This window comes from Lithobates pipiens, unplaced genomic scaffold, assembly GCF_037356315.1.
Source record: "Lithobates pipiens isolate NorthernLeopardFrog02 unplaced genomic scaffold, aLitPip1_a1.2 Scaffold_13, whole genome shotgun sequence".
Taxonomy (NCBI): domain Eukaryota; kingdom Metazoa; phylum Chordata; class Amphibia; order Anura; family Ranidae; genus Lithobates; species Lithobates pipiens.
This window is the reverse complement of record NW_027507718.1, coordinates 457,477,586-457,490,332: the sequence shown is the minus strand read 5'-3', so window position 1 is coordinate 457,490,332 and position 12,747 is coordinate 457,477,586. Positions and strand designations below refer to the sequence as shown.

The 12,747-nt window shown below is 41.9% G+C and overlaps 1 protein-coding gene across 1 annotated transcript in view; it reads left to right on the top strand.

The window, feature by feature from the left end:
* The window catches only part of STX18 (syntaxin 18), a 283,473-nt gene that overhangs the window by 151,689 nt on the left and 119,037 nt on the right, over positions 1-12,747 (top strand). The window contains exon 3 of the mRNA XM_077477794.1: positions 8,862-8,977. Coding sequence (XP_077333920.1) covers positions 8,862-8,977 — 116 coding nt within the window. The remainder of the gene's footprint in view (positions 1-8,861; positions 8,978-12,747) is intronic.

The window sequence follows — 12,747 nt, the reverse complement described above, 5'->3', positions numbered from 1 at the left end:
TAGACCTCCATAGGGTCACCATGGGGCTGCAGAGCTCAGCAGGCATGTGACTAGTTGAAGCAGACACCTAAATGGAGGAGCCCTCTTTTGTGTTTTTTTTATATATGTGCATTAGGATCTCAAGACCTAATCTGAGAGGAGCTGCATCCACTTTACCTGGTGTTCCCTACCACTCTCCTGACCCTCTTATATGCCCCCATTTAATGACGATTGGGTTCTAGTCAGCACAATAGGCTATTCTTTTTCCCAGATTTAAATGGCATCACCACATTTGTAGTCCATTGTTTACTTCCTGCAGCCCTATAATGGTAGATCTGTTCCCCCATATGGATCTGGGGCTGGGGGAAGAGTTTGCAGAATCCTGTGCATTGCATCTGGGACCCACTGATTTCAAGTCATTGTAAAGCCTAGTACACGCTAGAAGATTTTTTTCATTCAACCCAGCGGGCTGATCAAAAAAAAGCTGAAGAGCTCGGGAGGAGCCACTATACTAACGATCCGATGTTAGTACAGCGATCTCCCCTACTGAGCTATTGTGCTCCGACAGGGGGGCTGCCCCCCAGCAGAACACAGTGGTCAGATCTCTCAGCCATTGGCTGAGAGCGCTGATCGAGTGTGAATCAATTGACCTTTTTCAGTTATGCCCCTTAGACAGAAGCCGGCCAAATGACGAAGGGCCTAAATGTTGGCCAGTTTCTATTGAACTGATGGATACCCCCTGATATTCGGCCCATGTGTACAGCCCTTAACCACTTCCGGACCACCACACGCCAATGTATGTCCTTAATTTGGGGATAGATGATATTGTTATGGCAGCAGCTAGCTGCCATAATCCCCGGTATCCCCGTGTTCTGCTGGTGGTCCGGTACAGGATTAAAAGTGGTCTCTGCGGCGGATTCGCTGCGAGATCACTTTTATGGGTGACGAGAGAGGGCCCCACCCTCCCGCCGCGTTCCGGTGCCCTCTGCTGCTTACCTTTTATTCTCTAGGGTATTAGGGAAAAAATTTTATAATGTTTGGGGGTTCTGGTAAACACCACATCTAAAAAAAGAGGCCCCGTCTTGACCACTGGGCACTTAAACCCCCTTCCTAACCAGACCAATTTTCAGGTTTCACACTTGCTCTCACACTTTGAATGACAATTACGCAGTCATGCAACACTGTACCCATGTGAAATGTTTGTCCTTTTTTTTTATACAATTAGAGCTTTCTTTTGGTGGTATTTAATCACCGCTGGGTTTTTTTATTTTTTGCGCTATAAATCAAAGACTGAAAATTCGGTAAAAAAAAATATTATTTTGTTTCTGTTAAAATTTATTGTAGAGTATGGGCAGAGTATGGGCACTGGGCAGCGCTGTGGGCTGTATCTGTAGTGACCACAGTGCTGCAAACGATCTCTCCCTCTCCTCTCACACTGTACCGATCGGTACAGAGCGGGGAGGGAGGAACCTGCGTCATGAATGACGCCGGTTTGTTCACAAGTGATGCGGCGTCATTTGACGGAGCGATCACATGGTAAACGACCGCTATCGGTTTACCGTGATCCATGATGGGGACCCGGCGGTCATGGATGCTCCGGGTGTGCGCCCCAGGGGACGCACTGGAGCACTATTCTGGGAGGACGTCCCACAGACGTCCACCCAGAATAAGCCGACCGCGCTGTAGCTGTCTTTTGGCTATGGCCCGGTCGGCATGTGGTTAAAGCTGCTGTTTTTTTTTTTTTTTGTTCGTTTTTTTTTCCCCATTAAAATAACAAACATATAATTCTTACCTATTCTACCTCAATGGTCAATGTGCAATGGTTTTTCACAGAGCAGCCTGAATCCTCCACTTCAGGGGTCCCCTGCTGGTGCTTCTGACTCCACTCCTCCGCCGAGTGTCCCCATAGCAAGCCATTTAACCACTTCAGCACCGGAAGGTTTTACCCCCTTCATAACCAGGCCATTTTTTGCAGTACGGCACTGCATTGCTTTAAATGACAATTGCGCGGTTGTGCGATGCTTTACCCAAAAAAGTTGATTCCCCCCCCCACACGAACAGAGCTTTCTTTTGGTGGTATTTTATTGCCTCTGCAGTTTTATTTTTTGCACTATAAACAAAAATAGAGCGCCAATTTTGAAAAAAATGCAATATTTTTTACTTTTTGCTATAATTATCCCCAAAAAATATATAAAAAAACATTTTTTTTCTGCTATAAAACACATCCAATAAATTAAAAAATAAATAAAATGTATTCATCAATTTAGGCCAATGTGTATTCTGCTACATATTTTTGGTAAAAAAAATCCCAATAAGCATATATTAATTGGCTTGTACAAAAGTTAGTGTCTACAAACTATGGGATATATGTATGGATTTTTTTTTTTTTTTATTTAAATTTTTTTTCACTAGTAATGGTGAACAGCGATTTTTAGCGAGACTGCGGCATTGCAGCGGACAAATCTACGACTAAGTGACACTTTTTGGGGACCAGTGACACCAATACAGTGATCAGTGTTAAAAAAAAAAAAATGCTGTACTGTACAAATGACACTTGTAGGGAAGGGTTTAACATTGGGGCGATCAAAGGGTTAAACGTGTCCCTAAGGGCTGCTTTCTAACTGTGTGTGTGTGGGGGGGGGGGGGGGGTGCTTTGACTTAAGGAAAACAGAGATCCATGTTGCTTGGCAGAAACACAATATCTCATTTTCCCTCTCTGGCAGAATGACAGTCTTGTCTACATAGGCAGACTGCCGTTCTACCTCTCCTCAGAACAATCGTCGTGGCCCGGTGGACATCAAATCCGCTGAACCCACTGATTGGCTCCCGCTGTGTCCAATCAGAGCGGTAGTGGGTCGCAGTAGTGTGAACCTAGCCTAACCATTCATTTAATTTAGACAGCAATGACAGTCTAAGTAGAAAAGTGTGTCACCTGCAAGCATGTTGTAGAGAAGGAGCATTGCATTCTGTGTAGCAGCAAAGATCTGGCACACCCCCTGCTGAGTCAATTCCAATCAGTAGCATGAGGGTGTGTTAGACCTCTACAGAGAGACCACTGCTTTCACACAGAGAGCATACTGGCGGGGGAAAGACTTTTCCTTCTCAGGATGTACTGTCTTTAGGATTAAACAAACTTTAAGAAATTGAACACCTTTTGTTTAAATTTTACCTTGAATGTATTTAGCCAATGTAAACTGAAGGTTCAATTGGGCTGTAAAGCAATCATATGTCTCTTCCCTTTTTTATGTGTAACATACCTCAAGTAATGACTTTTACACCAAGAATACACGACACAAAATATAACCTGTAAAAACACAATAGTTCTTCTCCTTTTTTTTTTTTGTGTTTTTTATGTCTTTTATTGTCGAACACAAAAGACTAAAGGTCATATTTTGTTGGGCCTTTGATTATAATGTTGACATTGCGTTTTACATTTGTAGAGGAGTTTGTCTGTATCCATTCCTTTTTACTTTATTTTTTTTTTTTTTTAATACTTTATTTTTCAAAGATTGCACACAGATAACAGAAAGACCATAATACAAATGTCCAGCAAATAGCGTGATCACAACCTAACAATAAGCAGACCAGAACTGGGCTGGAGTCACTAAGGACATAGAAAAGGACAACCCACGGAGCCTGATACTTTTCACTTTTTAAACCTAACTTTATTAAAGCTTAGTTCCACCCAAAAATTGAACTTTTGCTCTTCGAATCCCCCCCCCACCCTTTCCTCCGGTGTCACATTTGGCACCTTTTAGGGGGAAGGGAGGAGCATATACCTGTATAATCCAGGTATTTGCTCCCACTTCTGGGCATTGATCACTGCAGTATCTTTGGCTATCTATGCCATGTCCAGCCCCCCCCCCCCCCCCCCCGCTGTCTTCTGGGAGACACACAGGTCCCAGAAGACAGCAAGGACCAGTGAGCTCACGTAGCACGACTTGCGCATGTGCAGTAGGTAAGCAGGCTGTGAAGCTGCAAGGCTTCACTTCCTGATTCCCTTACCGAAGATGCCGGTGCCTCTACCCGTGAGCAGAGGGTAGATATCCCGAGATATATGTAATACCAAAATCATGGTTAAAATTCATTATAGATAAATACTTTATTATTTAAATATCTAGACTAATGTAATACCAAAATACATTAATAAAATATAGTATAAATAAAGATTAAAAATTAATATTTCGCACTGATTTGTATCGTTTTGTATAAATTTCCATAAATCCAAATTATTGACAGATAATATGGTGGCTTCCATGGAAATTATTTGATTTATCCTTCCAATATTATAGAAAATATATATATTTTCAATTAATTTTTAATCTTTATTAATCTTTATACTATATTTTATTAATGTATTTTGGTATTGCATTAGTCTAGATATTTAAATAATAAAGTATTTATCTATAATGAATTTTAACCATACTCTGGTGACACCAACATAATATAACATATATCAATTGTTTCTAAAGTAGTTTAGTTTTTAACTTATCTGTGTAGTATACCTAAGGGGGTTGCAATATCAGACTCGCTATATATATATATATATTTTTTTAATTAACCCCAAATATGACTGCATTTTTATGTATACATTATGTGTGCAGAAAAAAAGCAAGAAAATACATGGATATTTGTTTGTATTGAATAATTTTCCTTATTTTTCCTGGTCTTTTATTTATATATATTCCCACTATTTTTATTTTTAGTATATCTATCCATGTATATATAGGCCCAAACTAGGGAATCGCCTCACCTTGCATTTGCAATAATTAAAAGGTTAAAAGTTTGCAGTGGTGTTTCAAATTGATAGTAATTGGTTTTTCCTGCAGTTGCTAGATGGCAGCAAAATTGGCCAGCACATTAAGGCTGGGTTCACACCATAGCGATGCGGGAACGCCGCGAATCCGCAACGTTTTCCCGCATCGCATGCCTCCCGCCGGCAGTTCACACTGCCCTATGCGGACTGCTGGGAGTGTCAATGAAATCTTAATGACACCCCCAGACCAGTCCGCATATCGCAGTGCGATCTGCAAACTTGGACAGGAATCGGATCGCATGGTGTGAACACCCATGCGATCCGATTCTGCTGCGGACCAAAAAAAGGGTCCCGTGCGAGTTTGCGGCGGGTGCGAGGCGAATTCAGCCATATTATCTGTATGGCTGAACTTGCATCGCACAGAGATCAGATGGGATTTGCACTGCAGTGCGGTGCGAATCACATCCGGGTCTCCCAGCCGCAGCGGTGTGAACCCAGCCTTAAGGCTGATCACAGCCTGAGTTCCCCTAAGCTTGAGGAAGGAGCGTGCCTGTTTGTCTACACGCAGTGCGCACGCTCTGAAACGTCGTCGCTATTGGCAGTGATGTCACCACGCTCGACGCCTGCATTCCACTGTGGACCTGAGCCAAGCCTCGATCTCGGTGTACACCATCAGACAGGGAAGTTCTGCGGGTCGGGACCCTCCATCTGATGGGAAAAACATCTACAGGCTCTCTAATGCTGGCTGACGCCGCTCAGGACATTTGTGCTGGAAATTCTCAATACTATATGTAAGTGGATGTATGCACCTGTGTGTTTCAAATAAATGCAACTGTTTTTAATCTGGTGGCGCCTTTCCTGTCTCTCTTTTTTCATGTAACTTGGAGTCTGCTTCCAACTCCCCTCTGAAGGCTTGCCCTGGAATACGGACTTGTTGCTAAGAAAACACACAAAGGTTTTTCTCCCACTTCCTTTTTAATCATTATTATTTCATCTCCAAATTAGAATTGCATTGCTCTGGATGGACAATAAGATCTTAACACTAATAATCGAGTAACAGCGCCACTTTCCCATTTGTTTTTTCTTTGTACAGTTTTTGTAACTGCTGACTTTTATTTTTTTACAAATATGACTGGAACTCCCCTTTTAAGGGCTCATGCATCCCAATGTACAATGCTGTCCCTTCAGATCCATCATTTATTCTATGGGCCCGTGCACACCGCTCTGAATTGGTATGCAGCGTACAGTTGTGTAAAGAAGAAATTGAGTTTAAGAACTTGCATATAGAGCGTATTTTTCACATGTGTAGAGCACAAATGTATTTTATTCGCTGCCGCCACTGCTCGGGTACAACAGATAAGCTTCAATAATGTGTAGTTAGTGGCATCTATGACACCAATTACACACTTTCGTATTAATCTTTACATGTTGGCCCTGAATGGTCCCCTGGCCGAAGCGTGTAATTGGCAGAGGCGGCAGTGCAACACATTGTTGATATTTTCATATTGGCCCTGAACAGCAGCAGCCACTAGGGTACATTTGTGCTGTATGTTAGTAGTAACATTATATGCACACTGTATACGGACAAGGTTTAACATAGGATCTTGCTGGCAATAAGATCCTATATAAAATCATATGCCCCGTATGCATGAGGCCAAATGCAGCCTACCCATTACAGTACTGAAAATTGATTTTGTGTGGAATGACCCTTTAAGGCTAAAGGTTTCCGCCTAAAGTGTTTCCAGTCATCTTTTCTGTCCTTCATCTTTCAGCTTCTTCTTTCTTGTTGCCATAAACTGCTCCAATATCACATTTAATTTTACAGCTGACTGATGTGCCTGCTACGGAAAATGAGTGCAAACTGTAAATAGATCTTTTTTCCTATCTCCAAGGAAATGGCATTTTTTTGGATCAAAGTTCTGTATCTGTGAATCTTCTAAAGCGGCATTTCTTTTTTTCGCTGTCTGATCTCTTTGACTTTATGTGGGTAACCATGTGGGTAGAATCGGCAGGTTACATTCAGATGTGCACACTCGCTGAGAAGCAGAAGGCCTTGTTATGGAGATGTTTTTATAGATCACTGTGGAGATTTCACTCATCTATAGATATGGAATATCAGGCTGCACTTCTAATCCTGGGTTACCAGCGTGCGTTTTCCATTTCCAATTTCTGAAATGTATTTGATGAAGCATCATAACCTCAGAATCATGGCGCTGGTCTGTCATCAGGCTGCAAATTCAATGTGCCAGCTTCAAGACCTGCTTTTCTCATCACTCTCTAGTAATATAGATAAAAAATGTTCCCTAAAGTGATTGTAAAGTTGAAAAAAATAAGAATAAAAAACATGTTATACTTCTCTGTGCAGTTGATTTTGCACAGAACAGCCCAGATCCTCCTCTTCTGGGGTCCCTCTTCTGCTCTCCTGGCCCCTCCCTCCTGTCGAGTGCCCCCACAGCAAACAGCTTGCAATAGGGGGCACATAAGCTGCAGCTCTGTGTATCCATTTAGACACAGATACAGTTGGCCCCGCCCCCTCTCTCTCCCAATAAGCTCACTGACTTTGACAGCCGCAGGATCCAATGGATCCACTGCTGTCTGTCAGCCAATCAGGAGGGAGAGTCAGACAGAGATGGGACTGCTGCACACAGAAAGCTTTTTAAAAAGACCTTCTGCCTTTACAACTCCTTAACTGCAGCCAAATGGTTGTAATGTAGCTGAACTGGCCTTTTTTTCCCCAAGTTATTCCTATGTTAATGCTGAACTCCAAAATGTGGGCACAAAAGCTCATTCAGCCCCTATTCATACCAGAGCAACTGTCATGCGTGACAAGTTGCACCCTATTGTTGGCAATGACCCTGTTCAAATCGGTGTGACACCAACTTTGCGGTGCCTCAACGATTAAAAAAAAAGTTGTTCCTGCACCGCTTTTGGTGATTTCTGATGCGACTTGGATAGACATCTGTGCATGAAGCCGCACAGATTTCTACCAAGTCACATTTGAAGTCTCACAGACATGTGACTTTTAAATTGTGCGATTTTAGATAAAGTTGCACAATTTCAAAGCCGCATTTAATGTGAACAAGGGTTCAAATATATCCCTCAATCGCCACAACAGAAACAAATTCACTTTGCATTAAATGCCTTTGCAAACAGTTATTACCTTTTTAAAGGTAACCGCGACATCATCACTGTGCTGTGCAGAGAGTGAAGCTGTGGGAGGTGCTCAGCAGGCTCCACTTACTGCATGCTGCCTGCAAAAAACTACCGGAGGGGTCGTATACAAGACCAGTCCCTCTGCACAAGGAGAGGGAGAGCAGCAGTAACTGGTCTTTATTACAGGAACCTCCTGCACAGAGTTCATACTGGATTACTGCACAGATCTGAAAGAAATGCACAAGGCACACCAAGATTCAAGTAAGAATACACATGCCTCTTGTATTAGGGGCCTCATTCCCAAGTGTTCCTGCTTGCGATTTTGTGTGAGCAATTTTCACATAATTATGCGTGTTGCATATAGGGCAACCTATTCACTTCAATCGGCTGCCCTATGCACGTTTCTTGCCCAATAGAAGCCCCAGCTTCTTTTTTTGGGACTATTGGGAGCAGAATCCTGCCAATTCTGCCCTCGATTCCAAATTGCCAAATGTGAATGGGACCTTTAGACAATATTTGGTTATCCTAGAATTCAACTTTAATACAATTGGTATTTGCTGGTTCGGTTTCTGTTTAATAATTGGCTTCTGTCCAGGTATCCGGCTGCTAAGTGGTAAAACATGCACTGAATCATGCTCGGTGCATTTGCAAAGTGCAGATAGGTACTGCTGCTATTTTGTATGGCCAGAGAGCATGACTTGCCTATAATGCCTCTAACAGAGACTTGCTCCTCTCCAGCGTGTTCTAGCAGAGCAGGCCTGTTTTACATTATGTAGACTTTGCCATTGGGCACAATGATGTGGTGGATGGGACAAACACTGACACGTTTTTTATGAAATGCTTTAATATCCTTCTGGACTGCATATAAGCTTCTCTCTTATTTATTAGTACATATTAGTGATTATTTGAACTCTTCTTTATATTCTTACATAATGCTTTGATTAGTAATCTTTGTATGATTTATATTTTACAGTCATGTAACCTCGAAGTATTCCCGTATGACGGATACAGAGCGTGATCAGATTGATCAGGATGCTCAGATTTTTATGAGAACATGTTCTGATGCTATCCAGCAACTTAGAACAGAAGGTGAGTGAAAATAAGTGGCTAGAGTTCCTCCTTTCCTTTTAAAGTGTTACTAAATCCACAACAGTAAAATCAGTCTGTATATGCAGTAAAGCATGCTTGTTATACTCACTGTGGAACCTAAGGGGTTAATGCTGATTCTGTCTTCTCTGATCCTCCCCTTTTACTATCCCCTCCCCTATCTATGTCCTGGTAGTACAGAGCCCCAGGAGTCACTGCACATGCTCAAATTGGTATGCATTGCTAGAGAGTTTTTTTTTTTTTTTTTGGGAGGGTACATTTGATCAGTGCATTGCCTATCGGCACTGGCCAGACATAGGATCAGGGGTCCTGCAGCCTCATAGGACGGTCAGAGGAGAATGAAAATGCCTCCTACAAGCTTAATAAGTGCCCGGCTGGACACTGATAGAAGGCACAATATTGCTATATACTACTGATAAGAAAAGGTATTTTGAAGTTGATATTTACTAAAATAATTGCATTTCCATGTAGACCAGATATAGTAAATACAGGGTCCTGGGTTTAGCAACACTTTAAGCCCTGTATTACAAGCTGTATTATTATTATATATTTTTTTAATCTGTGATTTAGCAGCTTTAGGAGAGACAAATTTTCCTCATTTTTTTTCTGTTACTGTGGTTTATTATTTGGCTACAAATTGTTTTGTTTCTGTACCCTGGAAAAAGTGGAGCTGTTCATCCAGTGGCTGTCCCTCATCTGTATTCGTATGACCAACAAGTGTTTAGGCTGCCTTGCTGTGCGATAATTGTCACTGACAGTTAATCATCATTTATGGGTTGAAATGTTAATTTCCCAGCTCTTTCACTTGGACAGCAAATTTAAGTCGCAGCCTGATAACAGCAAATATACCGTGCATATACACAATTACAATTAAACCTGTTGAATTATTAATTTCTTACCTAATAGAGGGACCACCCAAAGCTGTACCACTTGTAGATATTGAGGGTTACATGGACATCCCCTAACTACATCCTCCTGCGTTTACCTTACAAATAAGTGCCGAGTGCCTTCTTTCTGAACCATATAGAATAAAACTTTTGTATCTTGTGTTGTGCAACAGTAGCGAATTTTAGCAGTAGGCGATGCTATGGGTGTACCTATGTAGCGGCAGCGCTAAATCTCTCCCACATCAATGGTGAAATCCAAAAACATCAAACATGCATCTAAATGACATCCATAGAATGCAATGATTGTGATATAAATCGAAATATTCCCACATCCACAAATGAGTAAAGCAATAGCTTGCAGATACCTACATTTTAAAATGATAATTTTGTTGCTTTGCAGCCTGAAATTACAACGGGCACAGTTTTTTTCTTTTGTCCAGCTGTATTTTAGTGCAACTTGTAACATATACTTATAACGCCAACATGTCAAAAAAAGAACAAAAAAAAAGAAGGAATCCCTGAGTTGGAAAAAGGATCGCCCCCTGGTGACAGTATTTTGTTGGACCACCTTTAGCTTTAATTACAGCCTTTAGTCTGTTGGGATATGTCTCTACTAACTTTTCACTTCTAGACTTTGCAATATTTGCCCACCTTTCTTTGCAGAACTGCTCAGGTTCCGTTAAATGTGATGGTGACTGCTTGTAGACTGCAGTTGTCAAGCCATTCCACAGATATTCAATGGGGTTTACCTTCCAACATGACAATGGCCCAAAGCATACAGCAAAAATGATCACACAGTGGTTATAGGAGAAAAGGGTGAATGCCCTTGTCTGGCCTAGTCAGAGGCCAGATTCATCCCCATTGAAAATCTGTGGAATGACTTGAAGACTGCAGTCCACAAATGGTCACCATCAAATTTAACTTAACTTGAGCAGTTCTGCAAAGAAGAGTGGGCAAATATTGCAAAGTCTAGATGTGAAAAGTTATTAGAGACATATCCCAACAGACTAAAGGCTATAATTAAAGCAAAAGGTGGTTCATCAAAATACTGACATAAGGTGGTGATCCTTTTTCCAATTCAGTGATTCTGTTGAGATTTTTTTTTCTGACACGTTTCTGTTATAGCTTTCCTTTTGGATGTTAGGCCCCTTTCACACTAACGTCCCGTTCAGGCCCGCCTGTCAGTTTTTCAGGCGGACCTGAACGGGTGCTCCATAGAGCTCTATGGAGCGTCGGATGTCAGCGGTGACATGTCCGCTGACATCCGACCCGCTCCGATCCGAAAAAGTGTGACGGAGGAAAAAGCTATTTTTCCATCCGTCTGCGGATCGGATCGGATGACGACGGGCACTGCGGTCCGTCGTCATCCGATCTCCCATAGGGGAGAGCGGCGCTGTGACAGGTCCGTCCCTGCACAGTGTGCGGAGACAGACCTGTCATCTCCCTGCTCAGCGGGGATCGGCGGAGTGATCCCCGCTGAGCAAACGGACATCCACGGGGCGGATCAGAACTGATCCGCCCCGTGTGAAAGGACCCTTATAAGTTGAGTAAATACAGCTGGAGAAAACAAAAACTGTCTTCATTTCAGGCTGCAAAGCAACAACGTGTGATTGTTTTAAAGGGGGGTGTTTTTTTTCTATACCCACTGTATAAAAACATTCAAATGTATGAAAATCAAATAACATGCAATAAACCGCACATGCAATCGTCAGAATAACTTTATATATAAACTTCTGTGTCAACATAGAGTGAAAACAAAAGTCTGAGTGTGTCTCAGTTTAGGTTCAGTACTCAAACACTAGTGCATTATCCTCCTCCAGTGCTCAAATAGAAAATACGCTGACCAAAATGCCATGACCACCCATCAATACAGCAGTCATAACTAGCGGACACTTTAATGCTTTCTGTGCAACTTCACTCTAAATGTGTTCCGCTCACCACATATGACCTAGAATAGAAGGGAAGAATGTTCCTATAGTGTGAACCCACAAAATCTCTTTGAAGGGGTGAGCTATAACATTTCACCTCTTCGGGTTGGTTTACCCGTGCAGCCAAGGGTGTAATAAAACCAGCCGGTAGAGCTGGCCCCCTCCTGCATACCTGAATGAGGCCATGCATGCACTCAGAGTACACATGGCACGTGTGCGATACTGTGCTTTGCAGCAGCTGCAAAAATTAAACTGTCACATCTGATAGGCATTATGTTTAAATCCATGGAACCGTGCTGCAACCGATTGCGGTCGCTTCCTCGCTTCCTGTCAAACGCCTATTAAAAGTGATCCACCATGGGTATCTTTTCATGTTAAGCCCTTAGCCACAATAAAACACTGAATGCTTGGTCACACATGACCTAATGCTGTGTGAGGTGTTCACAAGTGATGCTATAGATTCAGGCTTTGCTTACAATAATTAGATACTATGTGAAGTGTTTAACCCCTTCTCACCTGATGGTAGAACACGCCTTCATGCCTAAGCACAATTTTACAACTTTGACATGTGATCATAAAACCATACATATCAACACCACTACCTTGTGCATCCAGGTGGATCATACCACACGTTTTTTTTTTCTGTTTTTTTTCTCAGGACAAATTGGGCTTTCATTTGGTGGTAAATGATAGTGGTCAAAAATTATTATTATTTTTTTTTTTAAATGTAGCTGTATATTTTTTGCTACTACTTTTTTTCCTACCATAACCTTCCACCAAACCACCCAAAATAAAATGCTCCTACTCCTGATGATCGTACTGATAGCACATACAGTGCCTTGAAAAAGTATTCATACCCCTTGAAATTCTCCACATTTTGTCATGTTACAACCAAAAACGTAAATGTATTTTATTAGGTTTTTTGTAATAGACCAAC